The sequence below is a fragment of the Python bivittatus genome, unplaced genomic scaffold, assembly GCF_059951505.1.
Source record: "Python bivittatus isolate LINGU-HERP-01145 unplaced genomic scaffold, Pbiv_v1 ctg000700_np1212, whole genome shotgun sequence".
Taxonomy (NCBI): domain Eukaryota; kingdom Metazoa; phylum Chordata; class Lepidosauria; order Squamata; family Pythonidae; genus Python; species Python bivittatus.
The window spans coordinates 58,334,194-58,357,097 of record NW_028277098.1 but is presented as its reverse complement, the minus strand read 5'-3'; the positions used below and the strand labels follow the sequence as shown (position 1 = coordinate 58,357,097).

General features: G+C 37.9%; 1 protein-coding gene across 2 annotated transcripts in view; it reads right to left on the bottom strand.

Annotated features, from left to right (window-relative positions):
* Positions 1 to 22,904, bottom strand: part of SCUBE3 (signal peptide, CUB domain and EGF like domain containing 3) — a 139,220-nt gene that overhangs the window by 73,009 nt on the left and 43,307 nt on the right. For both annotated transcript variants that reach the window (XM_088153830.1, XM_088153828.1), the window contains exon 4: positions 8,494 to 8,628. In XM_088153830.1, coding sequence (XP_088009956.1) covers positions 8,494 to 8,628 — 135 coding nt within the window. The remainder of the gene's footprint in view (positions 1 to 8,493; positions 8,629 to 22,904) is intronic.

The following is a 22,904-nucleotide window of genomic DNA, read 5'->3' as shown; positions in this document are numbered from 1 at the left end:
AACATTAAAAATTATAAACCAGAAAATGCTGAATGATGCACCCACTGGAATACAGCCTTTAGTCACAACATATATACTTCATGAACAAAAAAAGATATAAAGGTATACTCTAGATCAGCTTATTGCCAATCAGTCTTTCAAAATATTGGGTGTTTTGCAAAAACAATTTTGATTGCCTAAGATTAATGAATGGTAACATATTCAATTAAAACCAGATCTTACCCTCTGGGCCAGATGCACTGGCTGTCTCTCATGTTTGATATATGCTCTGCACTGATACCATTTTGGTGTAATGGTATATTAATATATAATATTGTATATGTATGTGTGTGTGTGTGCATATATATAAATAAAATTAATATTGCTATCTGTAATATAGATATAGATAGGAAGCTAGGAAAAGACAAGAGCTAAAATTGTGATTGTGATGTTAAAGTCCATCCTCAAAATGTGGATCTGATCAAATGTGAAGGACTTTGGACTTACCAAGGATGGACAACAGCTGCTTATGTACTTGACTTAAAGAGAGCCAGTTTGGTGTAGTGGTTAAGGTACCAGGCTAGAAATCAGGAGACTGTGAGCCCTAGTTCTGCCTTAGGCACAATGTCAGCTAGGTGACCTTGGCCCAGTCACTCTCTCTCAGCCCTAGGAAGAAGGCAATGGCAAACCACTTCTGAAAAAGTTGCCAAGAAAACTGCAGGGACTAGTCCAGGCAGTCACCAGGAGTCAACACTGACTCGAAGACACAAAAAACAAAACAAAACAAAATCTTGATTGAAAACCCTAGTTTGAAGACTAATCTATACTTTCTATATATGAATGGCTTTTTATCAGTATCTCAGAAATCTGACCAATATGATTCCATATGGTCAAGGTTTAATTTCTTCTTTAAGTCTTGGGTCCTACTGTACTTAAATCTGTTTTAGTATCTATGATTTTCTTCAGTTTTGTTTTCATTGCTTGTATTTAATTTAAAACGTTTCTTTTCTAATAGAGATTAAAGGCATGTTTTTAAATAATCAGTCTGTTCTGCATGAAAGCTACTCAGGGAGTGCATGTATACTTACAAGTTCAACTACTAAGTTTTTGTACCTCAATTTCTCCATACCTAGAAGCAATGTGGAACTGAGAAGGCCTAAGCACAATTATGAGAAAAAGCAATTTATACAATGCCTTTTATTTGAAAAAACCTTGGTTCATTTTTCACTCCCTCTGGGGATATATTTTTATAGGCATTTTGCACTTGTATAAATGAGCTCAGAACATTCCTGAAAAAAAAAAAGTCCTATGTTACATGGTGCAGAAGTAGAGTGACTCCTTTCAGTCTTTTTATTCAAACTTCTATGATACTGTCAAAAATTGTTTTCTTTCTAACATCCCACACAATAAAATATTCAACCAGAGCTCCATCATATCTGCCATTTTCTCCAAGAGAGAAACATTGGGAACAGGGTGTGCCATTGGAGAATGGCACGTGCAATTTGGAGAATGGTGCAAGCGGCCTCAGGAAGAAGGGCTGGTGCAGCCAGCAGCTACCGCACAGAAGGCAGGTCAAGTGCACCTTGTCAGCAGCAGGAGGAAAATGGTGAAGGTCACCTGGGTGCAGCACAGCCTGTGGAGGACAGGGCAGCGGGGCGACTGGGGATTTGCACTGTGGAGCTGGTGTGGCTGGCCATGGAGCAGGGCTTGAGGCGGCACTTCTCAGCAGCAGTGCCAGCTACGCTGGGACTGAAGTAGAGGCCTGGGGGCTGTCAAAGGCCCCGGGCCTCTTATTCAGCCCCAGTGCTGCTGCTGAGAAATGCCGCTGTGGAGGGCACCCAAAAGGGCAGGGATGGGGGGAAGATAGGTGGGTGGGGGGAGTTGAAGTGCCCCTGCGGTCGTAAGTGCGGTTGGGCTGCCAAGTGCCCAAATTTTGATCATGTGACTGTGGGGATGTTGCAACGGCCGTAACTTCGGAGCCAGTCTTAAATCCCTTCATTCAGCGCTGTTATAGCTTTGAACAGTTGCTGAACGAATGGTTGTTGAGGACTATCTTTATCTAAAGTCAAGAAAGAAAGAAAAGATGAAGAGGAAACTGAAAAATTATGTTGACAAATGGGAAAGAAATTAAAGATGGAAATGAAAGTGAACAGTTACAGCAAAATCTGTATTCTGCAAATTGAGCATTAATTTGACATCTTAGTTAGCCATAAACTTTGGAAGGCCAATACAGAAAGGAAAGAATAGAAAGTACACTGGGATATGATGTGATACAACAGGCCAAAGAATACTGTAGTCAGGAAAGAAAAGTGGGGAATAACTGAGCTCCCAAAATGTCCAACATAAAGGGGAAACTGAAAGTCATTGATACAAGTGTTTGGTAAGCAAGAATGAATCCCAGAAGAAGAACATCATTAGCAAATCCCAAAGGACGTGGAGAAACAAGTAATAATAAATGAAATCTAAAGTTCAGGCAATGTTACAGAAAAAAAAGAACAGAATAGTTCCCTTGTCATTTAGCATATAAATCAAACATTTTGAAGCCAAAGGCCAACTTAACCTTTGAGTAATACAGCAGAAACCACAGTCTAAAAAGTGGGAGCAGTCAGGAAAAAAGCTAATTTTAATTTTAATTAATTAAATCCTATTGATTAGCTATGTATTTAATCTTACTAGGAAATCTCTCCCATGTGGAACAGGCCAAGAAGGACTATATCTTCTGTTGGGCCAAAGAAGAGGGTCAAGAGATACCTGGGTGCAAAATAATCTATGCAAAATAAGTAACTATGATCAGACACATGTACAAGCTCAAATCTGAGTCTACTCTATGGTGATCAGAGCAGCAAAGCAGAATCAACTCTCTGCCTTTATTAATCTCCAGTATAGGACTACAGTACTGTAGTCATTAATTTCAAACAATCTAGGGTCCCCCCCCCCATATATTTAGTATGTACCAGTGAATAATGGTTAAAGACATGTTGCTTGATGCAATCTACATCATGCGAACTTAATAAATAACAATGATGTGTCAGGCAGCAATTTACTAGAAGGAAAACTGGTGGAGACATTAAAAAGGCAGAGAGGTGATTCTGCTTCACTGCCCTTATCACCACAGAATAAGCTCAAGAGCATTGTCTGTCACTTCAAATTTATCTTCTTTTTTTATCTCACAGAGGGAAACATTTTCCAACAAAGTACTAAAATGGAATCATCTGCCATTTCTATTTTAAAGAATACCTTAAGCAGCCAATTCAGCTATTATTAACAGAATATATTACTTCGAGCAGCACAAATAGTAACTGCATCCTTTTTGAAGACAGTAGCAAATATTATTTGACAGAATAGGATGTCAGAATATGGAACTTGGGGCTCTCCAAATAATTAATCCATAATATTAGAAAATAGACAAAGAAGTCTGTGGAAGTACGGTCTCCTTCTGTTTTCTTTCACATTCATCATACCTCAGGAGGTCCTCTCCTAAGCAATTCATTTTGGAAGGCAGTCAAAATGAACGAAATGTGACATTAGACATTTGTGTTATAGACACTATGCTGTGGATTGCAATTCTATATGGTTGTTTGAACACATCTTTTTTGAGAAGGAAATCGTTCTCCTTAGTCTACCGCATAAGTCCACTAAGAGATGATCACTCTCTATTGCCACCACAAATACAGTAGTGGGGATCTGTTAGGTCTTTGAACAAAAAGCAAAATAATTGAAAAACAAAAGAAACTCTTTATTTGCTAGTGAGACTAAAATCTGAGACTGGAATGAAAAATATCATGGATTAATCAATCAAAACTACTCTGAAGTCTATGAAAACGCAGGTGCACAGATGGATCTCACTTGAGAACTCAAAAGAACAAAGTAACCACAATAAACAATTACACTGGAGAAAAAAACATGAACTGAGGAACAGAGAGGAAAAAAATTCAAAACAAGATCCTCAGCCAGCCGCAGTAAATTTAATAGCAAGAACAAAACCTCTTTATTTCTTAATTTTTCAGAGGTTATTTAAAACTACAGAAAATAAACACTGGGGGCGGGGCAGGGGTGTAGAACAAAGATGACACAAGAAATGGCAGGAAGAGGCAAGTTCTATGGACTTTTGTTGTAAGATTCTTTTCTCCAGTTATCTTCTACTTCAGAAGCTGCCTCTATTTGGCATTAGTAGATGCTTTTGAAAGGGACCCACAAGATCTTTGATGCCTGGATGAAAAAGCTTGTCTGGTTTTGCTGCAACTTTTCTAAATGACATAATAATCTCTAGCAAAAGGCTGTCTGCCAGAAAGTTTGAATCGAGCAGAAGCCTGCTTGTGCACAGCATTTACAGCACAACAACTGAGACTAAGCTACATATTAGGGAGTTCAGTTGTCAAGAATTTTCATGGTTAGAACCAGGAGAGTATAATTTTGTTTCAAAACAAAACGCCGGTCAAACCAGGGTTAGAACCAAGAGCCCATCAGAATTATACTTTGGAACTTCTTTGTGATACTATGCTCCAGGCTAGAAGGGCCCACCCAAGGTAGCCACTGAGCTTGCCTACATTTGAAGAACTAAGACGACTTTCTGGTTTGGCTGGGATCTTGTGTCATGGCTTTCTTGGTTCTTGGTTCAAGGAACAGAAAGAAAAACAGTGGCCAGATAAGGTACCAGGCAGATGTAGTTCTAGGGGGGCAGATCTAAGCACTGAAGTCATGGCAGAACACCAACAACAACTCCTGGCTATACACCCATAAATGAATAGATGACTAATTATTTATTAAACTTATATACTGCCAAATCAGGACTTTTACAATAAAAAGATAAGCTGTAAATATTAAATAGCCCCAAATATACAAAAATAAAACCCATAAAAACATAGAAATAATAGAAATAAAAGTAACAAGCAAACTCTACAAAGATGGGGCCATCTAAAAAATAAGTAAATAAATAAAACAAAGATAGGCCCATCTAAAGTATACTGCAATAGTCTATGCAATGGCTGATGCAGCAAACATGGCAAAAAGGCAAAACAGGATCAAGAGCAGTATACTTGCTCCATCCAAGTCCCAAGAAAGGTCATTCACCACCATTTCTATCCTATGTCCAGATATGAATGCTGAATGAAAGGGATTCAGACCACCTTTTTCCTCCAGGGTATTCCGTAACTGAAGCCCCATCACCTGCTCAACAACTTTCCCTAAAATGAGAAGGCTGTAAACAAGATGACAATATATGATATAGCTAGATCCAAAGAAGGACTCTTCAAAAGGAGCTGCACCACTGCCTCCTTTAAGGAATCAAGTATGATCCTCGTCTCTTACAGAAGTATTGACAGTGTCCTGGATACAGCCTCTCTCCCTTCCCAACTACCCAAAGGAGCCCAGACAGACATGGATCTAAGCCACAGATGGCAGAACTCATGTTAGACTGCACCTATTCATTTAATTGAAGTGCACAGACCAAAATGAATCCCAGATCACATTACATGACAATGGCCAATTCACTACTTCAGACCCCACCCATGGAGAATCAACACTTTATCCAAAAAATGTTGTACATGTACACCTGGTTTCCATATTCCCAGGATTATTCTTCAGGCTCATATACCTTCCGATCAGTGAGGTACAATGAACTTTCCCAAGTGTTTCCAAAGTACAGGAACTGTGAAAGAGAAGTAGACTCCTAGGTCCACAAGATTACATTTTCTAATTGAAGGGACCCTGCCACTTCTGGTGGGGCAAGGTAGAGAGTAAGGAAGATAACCTTGATGGAGATATATGAGCTCTGTTACCAAGGCGATGAGGGGAAAAAAAAACATCTTAAGTCCAAAACAGGCAGATAGTGTTCATAAGCAGCTCAGACAGGCATCTCCCTAATTCACAAGGGCATAAGAAAGGGGAGGAGGTACAGCACAGTCAGACTCACAAGATTCTGTTATTATAGCCAATCTCAATAAAAGTAATTTTAGCCTTCCTGTGGAGTTGATTTCTTGGTGTGGGGCTGACAGCAAGCAGAAACAATTGGAGACAGCCAGTCACCTAAATAACCTGGCCCTATAGAAATTTATAGGTGACAACCAGCACTTTGAATTGTACCCAGAAGCCCACTGGGAGCCAATGCAACTTGTGGAGCACTCCAAATTGCTTACGCCACTGCATTCTGGATCAGTTGTAGCTTCCAAATGCTTTCAAGGCCAAGCATATGTAGAGTACATTACAGTAATCTAATAAGGAGGTGACTAAAGCATGAGTTTCTGTGAGTAGGGCCTCCAGGTCCCAAAATTAGAAAGTTTTTGTGAAATACGAATGAATTTTCAGAGATGAAAGGAGCTTCAGGTGGCAGACTATCAGACTGATCATGGACACAATGGGAAAGGGTCCCAAGTACTGACTGTCCAGCTTCTTGGAGGGTGGCATGTTGATACCCAGATCAAGTCAACTGCAAGAGCAGGACCAGGTTGTTCAATATTCAATGTACAATATTTCAACATTTCTTCAGATGTATCTGAAGTTCCTGCAGAGGGATGGGAAGGAGAACTGGATCTAGAACTGCCTTATTTTGCAGCTAGTCTATCTTCCTGCTCTGTGTCTAGACAGCTAGTCTAGAGGCCAGAAAAGGAGGCTTAACTTCAAAAGTCCAGATTAAGGTGAATAAATTGATATTTAATCATAGATAAAAACTGGGTAAGGTCCTTTATTTTAACCACTGTTATGGATAACAATTTCTTTATTTATAATTTAGTTTTGTGTATTGTATAAATATGACCTTAGCTTGGTTCTTGCTTCTGAACGTATTTGGTGGCCTTACACATCACTTTTTCAGGCTCAGCTTCTCCATCTGTATTGGGCATATTATTAACCATACAATTTGTCAGCCTGTAAATATTTTAAAAATAATATATAAACCCCATATATTATCATGATACAGCACCAGAGCTACTTGGCCATTCCAGCTAATTTACTTTTTTCTTTATGAGAAATCACAGAATCATAGCCCCCTAATATACTTAGATAAACACCATGGTAGCAATTACATAGATCCAGTATAAAGGCAAAATACCTGATCAATTAACATTGATAATTTGAATATCACTGCAGGCTTCAGAATTTGATGGGACTTTTTTTTAACTAGACATTCATAGGATGATATAGTTTGTGACATGCCCTCATTATTAAAATGGACTATACCCTCCTCCCCACCCCACCGCCATTTCTTCTTAATCAGTCTTCTTCAACTTGCTGTCTTTCAACTATATTGGACAATAGTGGTGTTGGACCCCAAAGATCATGCTGGTCGGAAATTCCAGGAACTGAAGTTTAAAACATCTGGAGAGCACCAGTAGAAGAAGGCTGCTTTTAAGCACATATAACGACTAATCTACTCCAGCTTTCTCTGTGTTGGACTACAATTCCTGTTATCCCCAGTCACCACAGAATATAAACTGAGTCACATTTGGGATAGAGCTCAAATCCTCCCTGCTTGCAAAACAAATAATATTCTCTTAAATGTGGTTCTAAGTGTTAGAATTTTGCCTTAAGCTCCCATGCACACTCATATGAACAAACCTGCAGAATACAGCTGACAGTGATTTACTAGATCATAATCATACTGCTTTGCAAGAAAGGTGGGCAGGTATATAGTAAAAGCAGGTCAATTCTGAAAATGACACCAGTTTTAGTTATTAATTTATTCCAAATGTTTATATCCTGTCTTTCAGCCAAAAATTATCAAGAGAGCTTGTGGGAATAATTTTTTAAAAAAATGTTATGTGAGAGAGATTTTTGACACCTGATGCTTCAGACAAAGTTGACCCATTTTTTAATCAAAAATCCCAAATGGTTTAGCGGATTAACTTTAGCCAGCAAATTAAGCTGCAAATTCATTTGTTATTACAAATGCCACCAAAAGTAGAATAGTTAAATACAGGAATGTCTAGTACCTGCAGCTCCAGTAACAGAGATGGATTTTCTAACCATGACTACAACCATATGTTAATTAAGGGTATCTCAAAACAGTAAGAAAACAAAACAAAAAAACCTTGATGAAAGATGTTTTGAATCAGGATAATGAAACCTGCAGATCATATGAACTGAAATTGTCCCATCTGTACACTGATCAGTTGTCAGACAGATTAACAAAATAAACCCACTGTATCCTACTCCATTCACAGTAGTTAGTACCAATTTGAGGGAGTGTTTTGCCTTTTACTTTGATCATAGTAGGGTATCAAGAAGTGGCCAACTCATGATCATTAGTAGCTCTCTCAACCTGGTGTCTTTGAGATGTGTTGGGACAACCACCAGAATTCCCAACCAGTTTGGTCCACTTCTGAAGAACACCAAGTTGGGAAATGCTGATCCAAAAATTTGAAAGCAGGATGGTAAGGGCACCGTATATTTATCCATTCACAGGCAAGGCCAACTCAAATATAAGAAACTATATTTCCCATCTCTTCTTTAAACCTGATGATAGCACTAGAGAACCAAAACAGAGACTGATACACAGAAATAAAAGCATTAAAGACCAACCTTCAGGGCGCTGAATGCAGGTGTGCTGATTATCACTCAGGAAAAAGCCATCCCGGCAGTGGCACTCATAGCTTCCCATCATGTTGACACAGGTCTGTTGGCAGCCACCATTCCCCTCTGCACACTCATCCACATCTATTTCAGGAACCAAGGAGAGAATGAGAAGAATCTGAAACTTACTATTATTAAAAAAAAAAAAAAAAAAGATAGCCCAATACAATAAAAACACAACAGAATAAAATCAGGAACAAAAACATCCCCTTAAAAAAAGCCAAGACAATAATAAAATCTCTTTCAAGCCCAGCAAAATTGTTTTTGACTCTCTAAAACTCAGTAGGGAAGGAATACAATGGTGATTTTAAAATGGCTGGGGTATATATTCTGTAATAAATTATAATGAATAAACTTGATGAAGAACTGCTACAGAAAAGACCTTGTCACATATATCTAATTACTTAGCTTGTTATGGTAATGGAACATACAGCAGGACTTCTAATGAAAACTATTGGTTCCAGGCAAGTTCATACAAAAGTTGTTCTTTCAAATATCCTGCCTGCAAGCTGTTTTAAAGCTTTCTAGATCAAACCCAACTTCTTGCATTGGACTGAAAAGCAAATCTGAAATTAGTGCAGATGGGTCAAGTATATGCCATATTTTACATCACCCTTTTAATACAACAAATAAATGGAATATGTAAAGCCAGTCCCCGACATTCCATAATACTGATTCCACCTTCTGATAAGATTTTTTTTTTTTTTAATGAAATGCAGGATAGACTTATGTAGACAGGAACTGGCTTGGGTTTGTCTGATCTTTGTTTAAAATGACAAAATAGTGGTATTTAGCTACTTATAAAGAGCCTTTGTGGAATTAAGCTTACTTATGTGTAAGCAAATGGCACTTTGGCATAGAGAGCACTGCTGAAACACATCATGTGCAATCTGTGTTCTAATTTTATTTTTTAATTGTCAAATAACAACCTGTTTCCTATCCTAAAGTGTATTGAAGCAGCTGAGCATCTTCAGTGAAAATAGATAGTATTGGGCAAAGTTAGGGCTATCACCTCTGGACTGCAAGAATCCAGATGACTACTAGATAGCAACAATGAATTTGTGTTTTCTTTTCTCTTTGCCACTATTTAGTGGTTCTCCAGACTTTTGCAACCTAAATCTGGTAGCCACAGGGTAAAAGATTGTCTTTCTCAATAAAGCAGAATTGGGCAACTGTGACCTTCAAAGATATTGCTGATTTTCATCTCTCAACAATGCCACACAGCATGGTGTGGAATACTAAGAGCTATATTTCAAGAAGATTTGGAAAGCCACAGCATGCACATTCCAGTACTGTTGTTTTGACTGAGGGCTTCAGTACCTCATCTACTACATCATGATTGGGTTCTCAGAACATTATAAGCTGTAGCTGGCTTAACCAAAGCTTATCAGTTGGGTGGGCTCATACAAATATTAAGCCACAAACCAGCAAACTGCATTATGATTAACATACTGTGCAAACCCTATCTACCGCTAAGCCAGACTAGCCTGTGTGAGTCAAAAGCATCCTCTAGGTTGCAGTTGTATCAGTTGACTTCATTAGCTAATGCAGACTCACCTAACTTAAAACAAATTCAACCAACCAAGTTCTTAAGTCTGAACTAACTGCACCATATAGCAATAGAGACTCCCTAACTAAACCCTAGCCCTACTGGTTCAATTTCTAATCATCAATCTATTAAAGAAAATATCACAATTCTAGATTGCTTGCCCTAAGTATCCAATTTCCAGCCCTGCCTCACACCTTGACTTTGGCCAAAAGTCAGTGTGACTCTTCAACGTATACGCTCAATTTCACCAATGGGTAAATAGAAGCTCACTCAGTGTAATATGAAAAGACAATGTAAATGGATAGGTTCTCTCTCCATCCCTTCTGCTGACTATTCTCAGATGAGTCAGATTAATAAAGGCAACTTTTCTGGATAATATTTAGCAGCAGATAGCAAAATTGCAGGAACAAAATCAGTACAATTATTTTTAAATAAGCAATGAAAACATTCTGGTAATTGAAAAAGAGAGGATTTAAGTAAACTTTCACACTGATACAAGTGTTGTTTGCTAAGTTCCAATCAGATGAACACACTTTCTCTGAGCAGACTGTTAACATGAAGGAGAATTTCTTCAGAAACAGCATAACAAAATTCCAATAACCTGAGGTATTTCTAGTTGGATTTAATTTTTAGTGGAGAGAGGTTATATATTTTTGAGCAAGAAGCTAACCAGAACACTGAGTTTTAAAATCTTGGTCAAAAAAACTTTCCAATTCTTTCTGGTTTTATGTTCCCAAAACTCAACAGATGTTTTGTTGTTTGGAACAATGAAGCTTCCACACAGAATTTATTAATAATAAAAAGACTTACCCTCTCTTCCACTTTTTTGAGATCTAGTCCTCTATTCTGTATTAATAAATGAAAGCTATAAATAAGAATAATTCTTACGATATTTGTTAATCTGAATGGAAAATGTAGATAATCCAGAACCTTCAAAAGTTAGCTTCCTAGTAAGTTTAATATCCAATGATAAAACTCATTGAAATTATTGCTAGGGCCTGCAGACTAGAATGTTAGTGGTTTCAAACTTCTCCTAGAACCCCTCTATCTCTTCACACCCTGGTCCTATCACCTGCTTTGGGGCAGAGATAAGACAATAGTTCCTGCTGCCACACCTATCTTCTGGGGGGCCCTCACCTGGTGTCCATCTCCTAATCTTGTTGTGCAACAAAGAGAAGACTGCAATAGTCTGTGCTGTTTTTTTGCCAATTATAAAGCCCAAATGCACTGTTTGAAATCATTTTTACAGTGCCATCTCCCGGACATGTAGTGAAGAGGCGTGGTGACTAGAGGATTCAGACCTTCTTCAATCTTGGGAGATACATCAAATTTGCAAGAGAGAAAAAAAAAATATTAAAAAGGGGGGGGAAGCAAAAACAACCCCCCCAACACTTTAAGTATTAAAGTGTAAACATTCAGCAAAAAAGGAGACAATTAACAAACTGCCCTGAACAGGATAGTAGAGCAGCTTATGAATTAGTTAAGAAAGAAACCGGCCACAAGATGGTGCTGGTCTGCTACAATTGAAAATCTTCTGCCTCCAAATTAAAAAAAAAAAAAAAAGACCACAAAGTGTTCAAAATATTATTACAAATCACAAGAGATTCTAAAGAAAAAGTTATCCTCACGAACACATCTTGAAATACCAATTAAACACCCAATTCTATAACTTATGCAGAGAGATAAAAAACATGAGTCTTAGTACAACCTAGCAAACAAAAATAACCCTCCTCCTCCTTCTCCTTAATTAGTACAAATTCTTGGCTACACATATTCTATAGAAATAGAATTTTCCTAAAGCAAATGTTCCCCTGCTTCAATTACCTGGACAATTTCTTAAAGATTACAGATGCTGTTGGGGAGATAGGAACCCCATTCCTTACCCTACTCCAGCTTCTTTTCATGGATTTTTCTCTTTGTTCTAAAAATACCAAACCTTTTTTATATCCAGCAGAGAGAGAGGCTGGGATATCTGATCCTGGGTAAGTGACCAAGAGCCATTTATCATTCATGGGGATATGGGTTATGAATCTATAGTCTGCAGTCTGACAAGCAGGCTACATTCATAATACTCTTACCAGAAAAAGAAAAATGCAAGAAAAAAAATCCTCTTTAAATTTGATAATTTGAAATTAAATATACATACTCGTCTTTTTAGAGAAAACGTAAGATATTTTAAGCTTCAACTGTCAGTCAGTCAATCTTCCATTATGGTCAATGATCAGAATTCCACTTAAAAAAGAAAAAATTTAAAGCTTACAAAATAAAAGGTAAAACAATAACTAAATAATCAACATGACTGGTTACAGTGGGTTTTAACTTCAGCTCTAAAACTGCTTAAGAAGTCAAGTTCCACTTCAATTACTATTTATTATAATCTGAACAGCATTTTGACAATAATTTCAAGATTACAAATTTGTACATAGGAATATATTTAATTGAATCACAACAATTCTGAGAAAACAGATCTACTTTTTAGCTATAAGCATTCTTTAAGCCCTTAATGTCTACTTTCTTTATACAAAAATAATCTCTTTCAATTGGGGTGATAGACACTGTTTATTTACATTATTTTAACTGCTTTTCTAATTAAAAATATTCAAATAGATTGCAAATAAGAAAAAGTTAAAAAGTATTCCTATAAAGCTAATTTTTAAACAAAATGTTATGTAAAGTCATAGTGTTGATGAACAGCTCAAGGATTAAGCTGGTCCACATTTTTCTGCATGGAGTCTACCAAAACAATTGAACAAACAAGTTTGGCATTGTAATTCCTGGCTGAACTTAAACTAGGAAATTCCTGGACCAATCACTGTCTCTTATCCTAACCTATCCTCATAGGGTTATTCTAAAGGAAAAATGGGATGTGTTATAGAGAATTCTGAGTTCTTTGACAAAAGAGTACAATTTTTTTAAAAGGGAAATCAAATTATGGAGAAATTACACATTTACTATTAATTCTTATATTACTGAATATAATTCTTATTATTTCTAAATAGGTATCTCAAATAGCTATTTAGTTTCCAACCTTTCTGAGCCAAAATAGCAGTTATAGTGGGTACAATCAGAAGGCAAACAAAGTTGCTTACTCCCTCCTCTAGTTCATCATCACTTTTATGCTAAAAATGCCTTATGGGGTATACTTTGTTTTATAGTAAGCCCATTTTCCCTTTTTTAACTAAAGGGATCTATATATATTATAAAATACAGAAGGGAAATAGAAATTGGTAGGCATCAAATAAAATATCAACAGCCACACTGATGGCCAGGGCTACCACCTTGGAAACCCCTGCTGCAATACCTAGAAAAAAAATTAGTCTGACAGTGTCACCTCCCGTAATAAGTGCAGATATTCCTCATACCATTTAGTTGTAATCTGAGGTCATGTTGATGTGCTAGTTTTCAACTAACCTCATTATTCAAGAAATCTGATACAGTAAAACAAATAATGGATTCAGCTACTATTTTCAAGATGTACTGCAAGAGTGTCAGAGATTTATATGTTTATTTATGGAATTTATCTGACCATTTGAAATCTACCAGACTCTTAAGTGGCTTACAGAATTTATGTAGTAAGAACAAGGTACAAAATCACAATAAAATGGTTAAACTAATAACAAAAATACAAGCTAACAATTGTGAAATTGTAAAAAGGGCCACTGTTTATTTATTTATGAAATAAATGGGTCCCAAGCGAGGAGCAAGAGATCACATCCTAGAGACCTTCCAGAAGAGTAACAGTCAGCTGCGGAACAGTTCTTCTATCAATAAAGCTTGGACTGAGAGGTCAGATGCTGAATCAACATATTCATTGGGACTCTGTGATCAGCACCAGCAAAAGGTCTGATTGTCCTACACTTGAGCATGGACTTCTCCTCCGGACAAAAAATTTTAAATGAGGCCCCACACCTTTGTCTTAGCAAAGCATTACTTTTTCCTCAATTTGATTCCTCTGTTGTTTCAAAATATGCCATTATTTCTCTAGCAAGCTTTGTTCCATTTATTCTGTTTGTTTTTAACAGCTCCTACTACCATAGATATGGCTACCTAACTGCTGGTGCCAAATTTTCTATTTCTGAAATGAAAATCAGATAATAAAATATCACATAATTTATTTTACCCAAAATTCTTAAAAACGGATGCTGTTCATCACAGTGATTTTTCTATTAATACTTGGTTTTTATTGTGCTAGGTTATTGTAATTTTGCTGTCCAACTCTTTTAGTGTTCTGATCATTGATCAAATAAATTTCTGTATTTGTCTATTCATACTACTTCCTTTGCAAGACCAGAGAATCACATTTCCTTATTGATTAACATATTTTCTCACATCCTGATTTTGCGGTGTTGGTGACTGTAACGAAATCAACTCTTGCTTCCAGGAAGTTATTTACAATTAGCCCAATGTTTTCTTAATGAACAACAATCCTTAAATGAGTATCGCAGGTACCTGCATTGGAACATTAAATCTAACAACCAGACAACTGTCCAGTCTAATGAAAAGGTAGTTTTGCTGACATTTTTAACAATTGTTCACAACTTTAACAAAAAGTAGTTTTGCTGACATCCAATGTTTTGCTGACATTTTTATTTGATATTTTGGAGTCCTGCTGACTAGAAAATATAAATAATCTCCTTTGACTTATTATGGGCCAGATAGTGGACAGACTGTTAAACTTGTATCAAACTGGAGGAAGGTGCCCTTTCTTCTATAACATCCAGATTCAGAGAATAGAAGAGAAACATAACCAGCCCCTTTCTCAAAACACACAGAGGAAGTAAGGAGCTCAGTGCCAAAGAAAACCTCTGTGAACTCAAGCATTACAATCCCAACAGCTAAGTAGAAAACTGAGCCCCTTGGACATCAACGGTGGGGCCGTGCAGCAGACTCCGGAAAAGCCAGAATAGCAGGTCGATGACAACATGAACAGACCTGAATATCTGAACAAGTGTGTAAGAGGTTAATTAAAATACACATATCAGCTCATAGCCACACAAAAACCAAATGTACTGTCATGCAGGGCCTCTTGCAGACAGACAAGACTATTGCTAACTAATAAAATTTTATCCACAACTATGCAGGCTTAACTGCTGCTTAAGTTTCACAATAAAAAATAAAAAGCCTGAACATTTATTATGGTTTCAAGGGAAGACTTGAGATCTGACCATAGATAAAAGGCTTAGAACAAAAGAAACAACAACCTCTAATTGGTTTGTTGAACAGCAGTACTTTAAAACAGTACCATGATCTAACGCTAGTCTTTTTCATGATCTTTTAGATCTTGACATGCAAAAGCTATCAAAGAAGAGCTGGACAGACAGATATATAGATATAGATATCAGACGTAACAGACATAGAGACCAGCTACAAGTACCTTGGTATCCCACAGTCACATGGGAACCATGAGGAGGAGGCAAGGAAGACAGCAACATCCAAGTACCACCAAAGGATAAGACAGGTCCTGAAGAGCCAGCTCAATGGGAAGAACAAGATCCATGCCATCAACACATATGCCCTGCCAGTCATCAGATACCCTGCTGGTATAGTGAGCTGGCCAAAGGGGATATGGAGGCTGCTGATGTGAAGACCTGGAAGCGCCTCACAAGTATGGAGGTTTCCACCCTAAGTCCAACACCCAAAGATTGTACACCAGCCACAAAGAGGGTGGGCGAGGTCTGATGAGCGTCAAAGCCACTGTCCTGGATGAAACCCAGAGCATCCAGGAGTACATCAGTGGCACCCAAAGATGAGCTGCTGAGAGAATGCCTGAGGCAGCAGCAGACAGGGGAGGAAGTTCAAGTGGAGGAAGTACCATGGCAAGACAAGCCCCTGTGTGGGATGTATCATCAACAGATAGCTGAGGTGGCTGACATTGGGAGATCCTATCAGTGGCTGGAAAGGGCTGGACTAAAAGACAGCACTGAGGCACTAATTATAGCAGCACAAGAACAGGCACTAAGCACCAGATCCATAGAAGCAGGGGTCTACCACACTAGACAGGACCCAAGGTGCAGATTGTGCAAAGAGGCCTCAGAGACAGTTCAACACATAGTGACAGGATGTAAGATGCAGGCAGGAACAGCATACACGGAACGGCACAACCAAGTAGCTGGCATTGTGTACGGGAACATCTGCACAGTGTATGGGCTAGAGCCAAGTCCAGATGGGAGATTCCACAGAAGGTCGTGGAGAATAACAGGGCTAAGATCCTGTGGGACTTCCAGATTCAGACGGACAGGCAGGTACTGGCCAATCAACCAGACATGGTGGTAGTAGATTAGGACCAGAAGACAGCAGTGGTAATAGATGTATCAGTGCCAAGTGACAGCAACATCAGGAAGAGAGAGTATGAGAAGCTGGAGAAGTACCAGGGCCTGAAGGAAGAACTACAGAGGATGTGGAAAGTAAAGGCCAAAGTGGTCCCAGTGATGGTAGGAGCACTCGGGGCTGTGACTCCTAAGCTGGGAGATTGGCTCCAACAGATCCCAGGAGCAACATCAGAGCTCTCTGTCCAGAAGAGTAAAGTGCCAGGAACAGCTAAGATACTACGCAGAACCCTCAAACTCCCAGGTCTCTGGCAGAGGACCTGAGATTGAGGAACACACAAACCACCCATAGGGGTGAGAGAGATTTTTTTTTTTAAATAATTGTGTGAAGAAAAATCTACACAAATTTATTTGTGTATGGATAGTTTATACATGGATGTGATAGATTTCCTTTCAAATGCCAACTTCATAATAGTAACTACATTAGATTTATATGAAAAATTGTGAGACTAAAAGCAGGAATGAGGATGCTGCTGTCCATCAACCAACAGGAAGAAGTACTAGCTCTGGAGGCCACTGACTTTCCTATGATCTGAAAGAAATATGAAGACTTTCAAGTTAATCTGGCACTTTTCCTTGGCAGCAACAGTATCTACTGATCCTGACCTCTCTTTCTTAGTGAACAGCTCAGCAGTGAGAAGTATTATTAATCACGGTGAAGGACAACACAAAACGTCATAGGTGTTTATGGCATAACAGTGATGCTGGAAAGGGAAAAAACTACAGGGGTAGGTTTACTCTCCATCTCCACCCAGATGCAATCTTTGTAAGTCCCCACCTGTAAAAACAACAACAATAACCTTTCCTCCTCAGAGGGCTGTCATATATATAAAATCTAAAATGAAAGAGCTGAAAACAGCTAAAAATCAGGTTTAAGTGCCTCCATAGTAATGTGAAATTTCTATACTATGTAATAAATATCCTAATGCTTGGTTTTGTCACACATAACACTCTCCTGAGCATGCACTTCTCAGTTTTGCTCTAAAATAAGTGTTTATGAGATAATAATCCTGGATTGTCCTTGAGACAATTTAAAGGGAACATGGTATAGGGTGAACATTTGCAAACTGAGAAAGGCTATCAAGGAAACATCTTGCATATAAAGTTTTGTGATTAAGATATTATTCAACTTTGGGATATGTATGTATCTCTAATCAGATTAAATATCAGATGGATTCAGCAAGTACAATCTGGTCGTGGGTATGTTAATAATATGATTTTTATCTTAGGCAAATTAAATCTTCTGCATATTAGTATAATCTTCTGTAGAACTCTCAGTGATAAACTGCTATTCCTATCTTTATCATACAATAAGACAAGCCATCAGTTAAACTAGTTACTACAAGACTTTCAATCTAATGCTTGTTTTATTAAGGCAACACAAATCATCAAAAGATTCCCTCATCTTTAATTTAGTTTTTTATTTTATTTATTTATCTATCATATAGCCACCCATCTCATACAACATGACTCTGGGTGACGTACAACAATTAAAAAATAAATACATAAAAACAATTACACATAAAAAACTAAAAACACACAAAACAGGAAGGGATAAAATTAAGAGGTCACTTAGAAACTTATTAGAGATAAAGCAAAGTAAGATACAGGAATTTATTCTACCAATAGCCAAATTTTAGACTTCTTTATAAGCTCCAGAAAAATCGAGCCTTGTTCTGCTATCAAACCCACATGTTCTCCTTCCCACATCTGAGTCAGGAAACAGGAATATTAAGGCTGCCATTCCACACTATTGCTATGTCCAGCTGTAGCTCGCTTTCGTGTTGCATTATTGCTCTAACGTTTTATGTTGCTCTACTTCTGATAAATAACCCACTACATGTAGTCTCTACAATAATTTTGCAGAATTGATACTGGTCACTGTGGAGGGGCAAAATTCAATGTTATCTGCAATTCTTTCCCAATTCTTGGGGAAATGGCTGGTGGGAAAAGACATAATGAGGCAGGATCACAGGATCTCATCAGACCCATGATGAAAGACTTGTACTGATTGCCAAATACATTTCTTTTCTAGACACAATTTAAACTGTTGATTTGCATTGTTAAAGTCTTCTGGAGAGAAGACCTTGATTTTTAAAATGTCAACATTCTTAGTCAGCATCCTCTAGTATCAATTATTATTAAAGCAACTCTATCAGAAGTAAGTACTGGGTAAGAAAAAAAAGGAGCATGTTCATCATCAGAAAGTAATGTTTTCACCCCCATTCCCACCTTACCAAAAGTTGCATAGTTCACAGCTACCAGTTTGCTAAAGACTGCACTAAAAGTCTCTGTGGTCTATTTAAAAAGTGAAATGCACTCACTCTGGGAAAGAACTCAAAGTCAAAGAGACAAGACAAGACAGGCAAGGGGGCCTCTAAAGTAGCAGTGTGAAACATAAGGATGTAAAGGAATGTGTCTTCTGAGAACAAGGAAAATAGTCTGTAGAATAATATGACATATTTGAGGGAAACCCTATTTTTTGACACATGTGTTAGAAGCATAGGAAACTTCATCAATTATTATTTCAAGCAGAAGAAAAAACGAAGCCCCAGGTTAAATATGGACCCTCTCTTCCCAGATAACCACCAGCATATGGGACAAAGTTATACAGGATTCCACTAGGTTCAATTCACCCTATCAAGATAACATGTAAATTAGGCCTAAGTATTCTCAGAGCAGCTTTGTAGATAAGATGAGTAGGGATACACAAGTAGTCTGTACATAAGATGTGAAAGTTCCAGACACATGAAACAGTGACACATTGCTGTAACAGAGGGAAATATACATATTTTCACTTTTCAAATTATACAATACATGCAAAAAAAAAAAAAAAGGAAGGTGAATCTCTTTCTTCCTTCAGTTCTTTATTCATGATGTCTTATGTTGCTTTCAAGAATGAATTCGTCTAAATATTCCATGCTTCATCCTTCTGATATTCAGCTGTGCAGCTTGTGTCATGGAGCCAAAAGTGAGAAAGGTATCAGGTATTAAATTTTTTTGAGAGCCAGTTAGGTGTAGTGGTTAAGGCATCAGGCTAGCAACCAAAAGACCGTGAGTTCTAGCCCTGCCTTAGGCACAAAGCCAGCTGGGTGACCTCAGGCCAGTTATTCTCTCTCAACCCTAGGAAGGAGGCATTGGCAAACCGCTTCTGAAAATCTTGTCAAGGAAACTTCAGGGACTTGTCCAGGCAGTCACCAGGAGTCAATGTTGACAAGAAGGCATGTGTGTGTGCGCATGTGTGTGTGCATGTGTATGTATGTACGTGTGTGTGTAAAATATCCAGCTGATTCTCAGAATTATTGTGCCCATTGCCATTTCTGTACAACTACCTTCAGTGTGGATCTAACTCCATATTACCTAATATTCCTGAAATCAACTTCATTTCATTCTTCCCTCATTCTCCTTGGGATCCATCATACCATGGGAAAAAAATGCAGAAGAGCCCCACTGGCTACTTCCAGCTGCATAAACTGGAAAGTTTAGGGATGAGTTACACATCCAAGAGGTTGTGTTTAATGGAAAGCTTATGTTAATGGAAATCTACTCATAATAAAATCACTAATTGGAATGACTGTTCTCCCAAAGTTGTTCCCATGTTTTTTTCTTTGTTGTTCCTCCAAACTGATTAGGTACCAATTCTATGTTCAAAGTGATATCCAACACATAAGTAACTCTAAAGACAGCAAAGGAAGGAAGGGGACAGGCAGCTGCGTGCTGAGAAACAGTTGCTGTTTAAGTGAGACTTAGCTGAGAAATATGTTAGCTGTTTTCAGTGAAAGAAAGCAGCAATAAAAGATTTTTTTTAGATTTTTTATCCTGCCTTTGTTATTTTTTTAAATAACTCAAGGCAGCGAACACACCTAATACTCATTCCTCCTCCCATTTCCCCCACAACAACCACCTTGTGAGGTGAGTTGGGCTGAGAGAGAGTGACTGGCCCAAAGTCACCCAGCTGGCTTTCATGCCTAAGGTGGGACTAGAACTTACAGTCTCCTGGTTTCTAGCCTTGTGGCCTTAACCCCTAGACCAAACTGGCTTGATATCCAAGTTGATATGCAAGTTGATATCCAGGGTACAAAAAATACTGTAATACTTTGAGGAAGAAGTCCACATCCCATTCAGAAGCAGTAGATAGGCCTCTCAAAATCAGCAAGCTAGGGATATCACATTTTGAAATAATGATGGTCTAAAGAGAGAGGTTCACATAAAGACAATTAAGTTCAAACTCTAAAATCACTTAAATTCAACACTATTCACTCTAGAACCTTGTTCACATTCAACTATTTCAACTTTTGCAGCCTGTGATAAGCTATACAAATTAACCTATCCAAATGTCAAGAGAGAAAGTATACATGCCGGCTTCATTAATGTGATAACTGCTTTCATTGCTAATTTAAAGAATGATATCAAATATCAGTCTCTTGTATCATCAATTTAGTGTTATTTATTTATTGTTCTGAATATCATTTCTCTGGAGAGTATAATGCCTCTGAACATATGCAGTACATTTCTTCATCACGCAGTCTCAAAACCATGCAGCTGGATTAAGCAGGAGGAAAGAAAGCGAATATGACAGAGAATGGATGATTTCCAAGCATGTTCAAGAACTGGCACCTCTGTTTTCATAAATTAATGAGCAAAAGGTGGCTCCTATACCAGTGTTGTCCAAAGTTGGCCACTTTAAGATGAGTGGACTTCAACTCCCAGAATTCCCCAGTCAGCCATGCTGGCTGGGGAATTCTGGGAGTTGAAGTCCACTCATCTTAAAGTGGCCAACTTTGGACAACACTGTCCTATACTAACTAAGAAGGAACTAGCAGGCTTTCCAAAGGGTGTCTGAAAGTTTACTTTGGCTACTGGGAGTCTTACTTTCCTCTTTTTTAAAAAATAAGACCAGTGTTAAAAAAGAGCAGAGATGTCACATTTGGAAAGCCAGTCTGGCAAGCAGTGTTAGGGTAGAAATTTATGTTAAAAATGTAGGAAGTTCATTTTAGTACAGACTATAACTGTGCCTTTAAAATTCTGGTCATCTCTGTACTTGACTCTCTTATGGACTCTTCCATTTTAACCAACAGCTGATACCCTCCTTTGTCACAGTTTATTACCCATGTAAGTTACATATTCTATGCTAGTCTTTGGTAAGAACAGTTCTGGCCAGCTCCAATTATACTTCATGGTTCTCCACTTCAAGGTCAGTAAGAAAAGATGGAAAGTGAGAAATATAAAAGCTGTGCCCTTTTAATCAGCATCTGTTCTGACATTTTCTGCACTACTGGGAACACCATTTACTCCCTTATCATAAGATAAAGTGCTCACACTTATTAAAAATCATAAAGAACTGGAAACCTAGCTGAAAAGAAAGACAAAATATTCTCTGATGCAAAGACTGAACTATAATACAAAGATAAACGCAAAAGATGACTCAGCCTGGCTCTTGAAATTAGTGAATGGTAGAAAGTTCATGGACAGAAAGTTTTCTGTCCTCTTCTCCCAACTGTCATTACCTCTGCTACCCCATTCTCCTCTGAACATTGTCCATAAAAAAATCACACTGGCCATGTGGACAATCACATTGAACATTGTCTATAAAGGAATCATGACTATGTAAAGAGGTTTTTCATAGAGGTACAGATAACTCTGTGTGTGTGTGAGAGAGACAGAGAGAGAGACAGACAGACAGACAGACACAGAGACAGCGAGAGAATGAGGAGAGATGAAACTTTTATTCTATGAATGTCCTTCTATTCATTCATCTTAGGATTCAAATCTATGTCCAAACTGGGGTGCCAGGACAAGGGTGTACACTTTTTTTGGGTCTAGCATTCCCCTAAGGTTGGGGAATGTATCATTTGCATACTTACCTGTAAATAAGAGGTAAGCATGGAGTAAATGGGATTTACTTCAAAGAACTGAACCATAAACAAGATGATAATCAGGAGAATGCTTGCTTTCCCAAATTCTTCCAAATGCTCAAGGAAATTGTGGGTATCAAGAAAGAGGAAGAGTTTCCATAGCCAGCCTCAAGACAGTCAGTTGTTCTTATGTGCTTTTGTACCAAAGGTTGACATCTCATATCATTCATTATACCAGGGTTTAAAGGACAATACAAAGAAAACGTAGCACTTAAGTCAAACAGACTGCAGTCCCATGATAAGTAGAAAATTAAAAGGATTGATGTATGCTCAGGTAAAATGTTTAATTCAGTAACATCTGCCCCAATGACTCAAAAAGTTAAGTAAACTATATTCTGCCAGTACAGTAGGAGGTCACCAATCCATTTAACCATTAAAGGACATCCTTTAATGTAACAGTTCAGAAATTGTGTTAGACCAAAACTAAATATGCCTTTCAACAGCAAGTTGAGACCACGCTGAAAAGGGGGCAGATAAAAAGTGGAAAAAATAATTTAAATTAAGGACTAAATTTTAACACACACACAGTTATAGTAATTTACATAGTCTCATGTTGCAGTTGACTTTCAG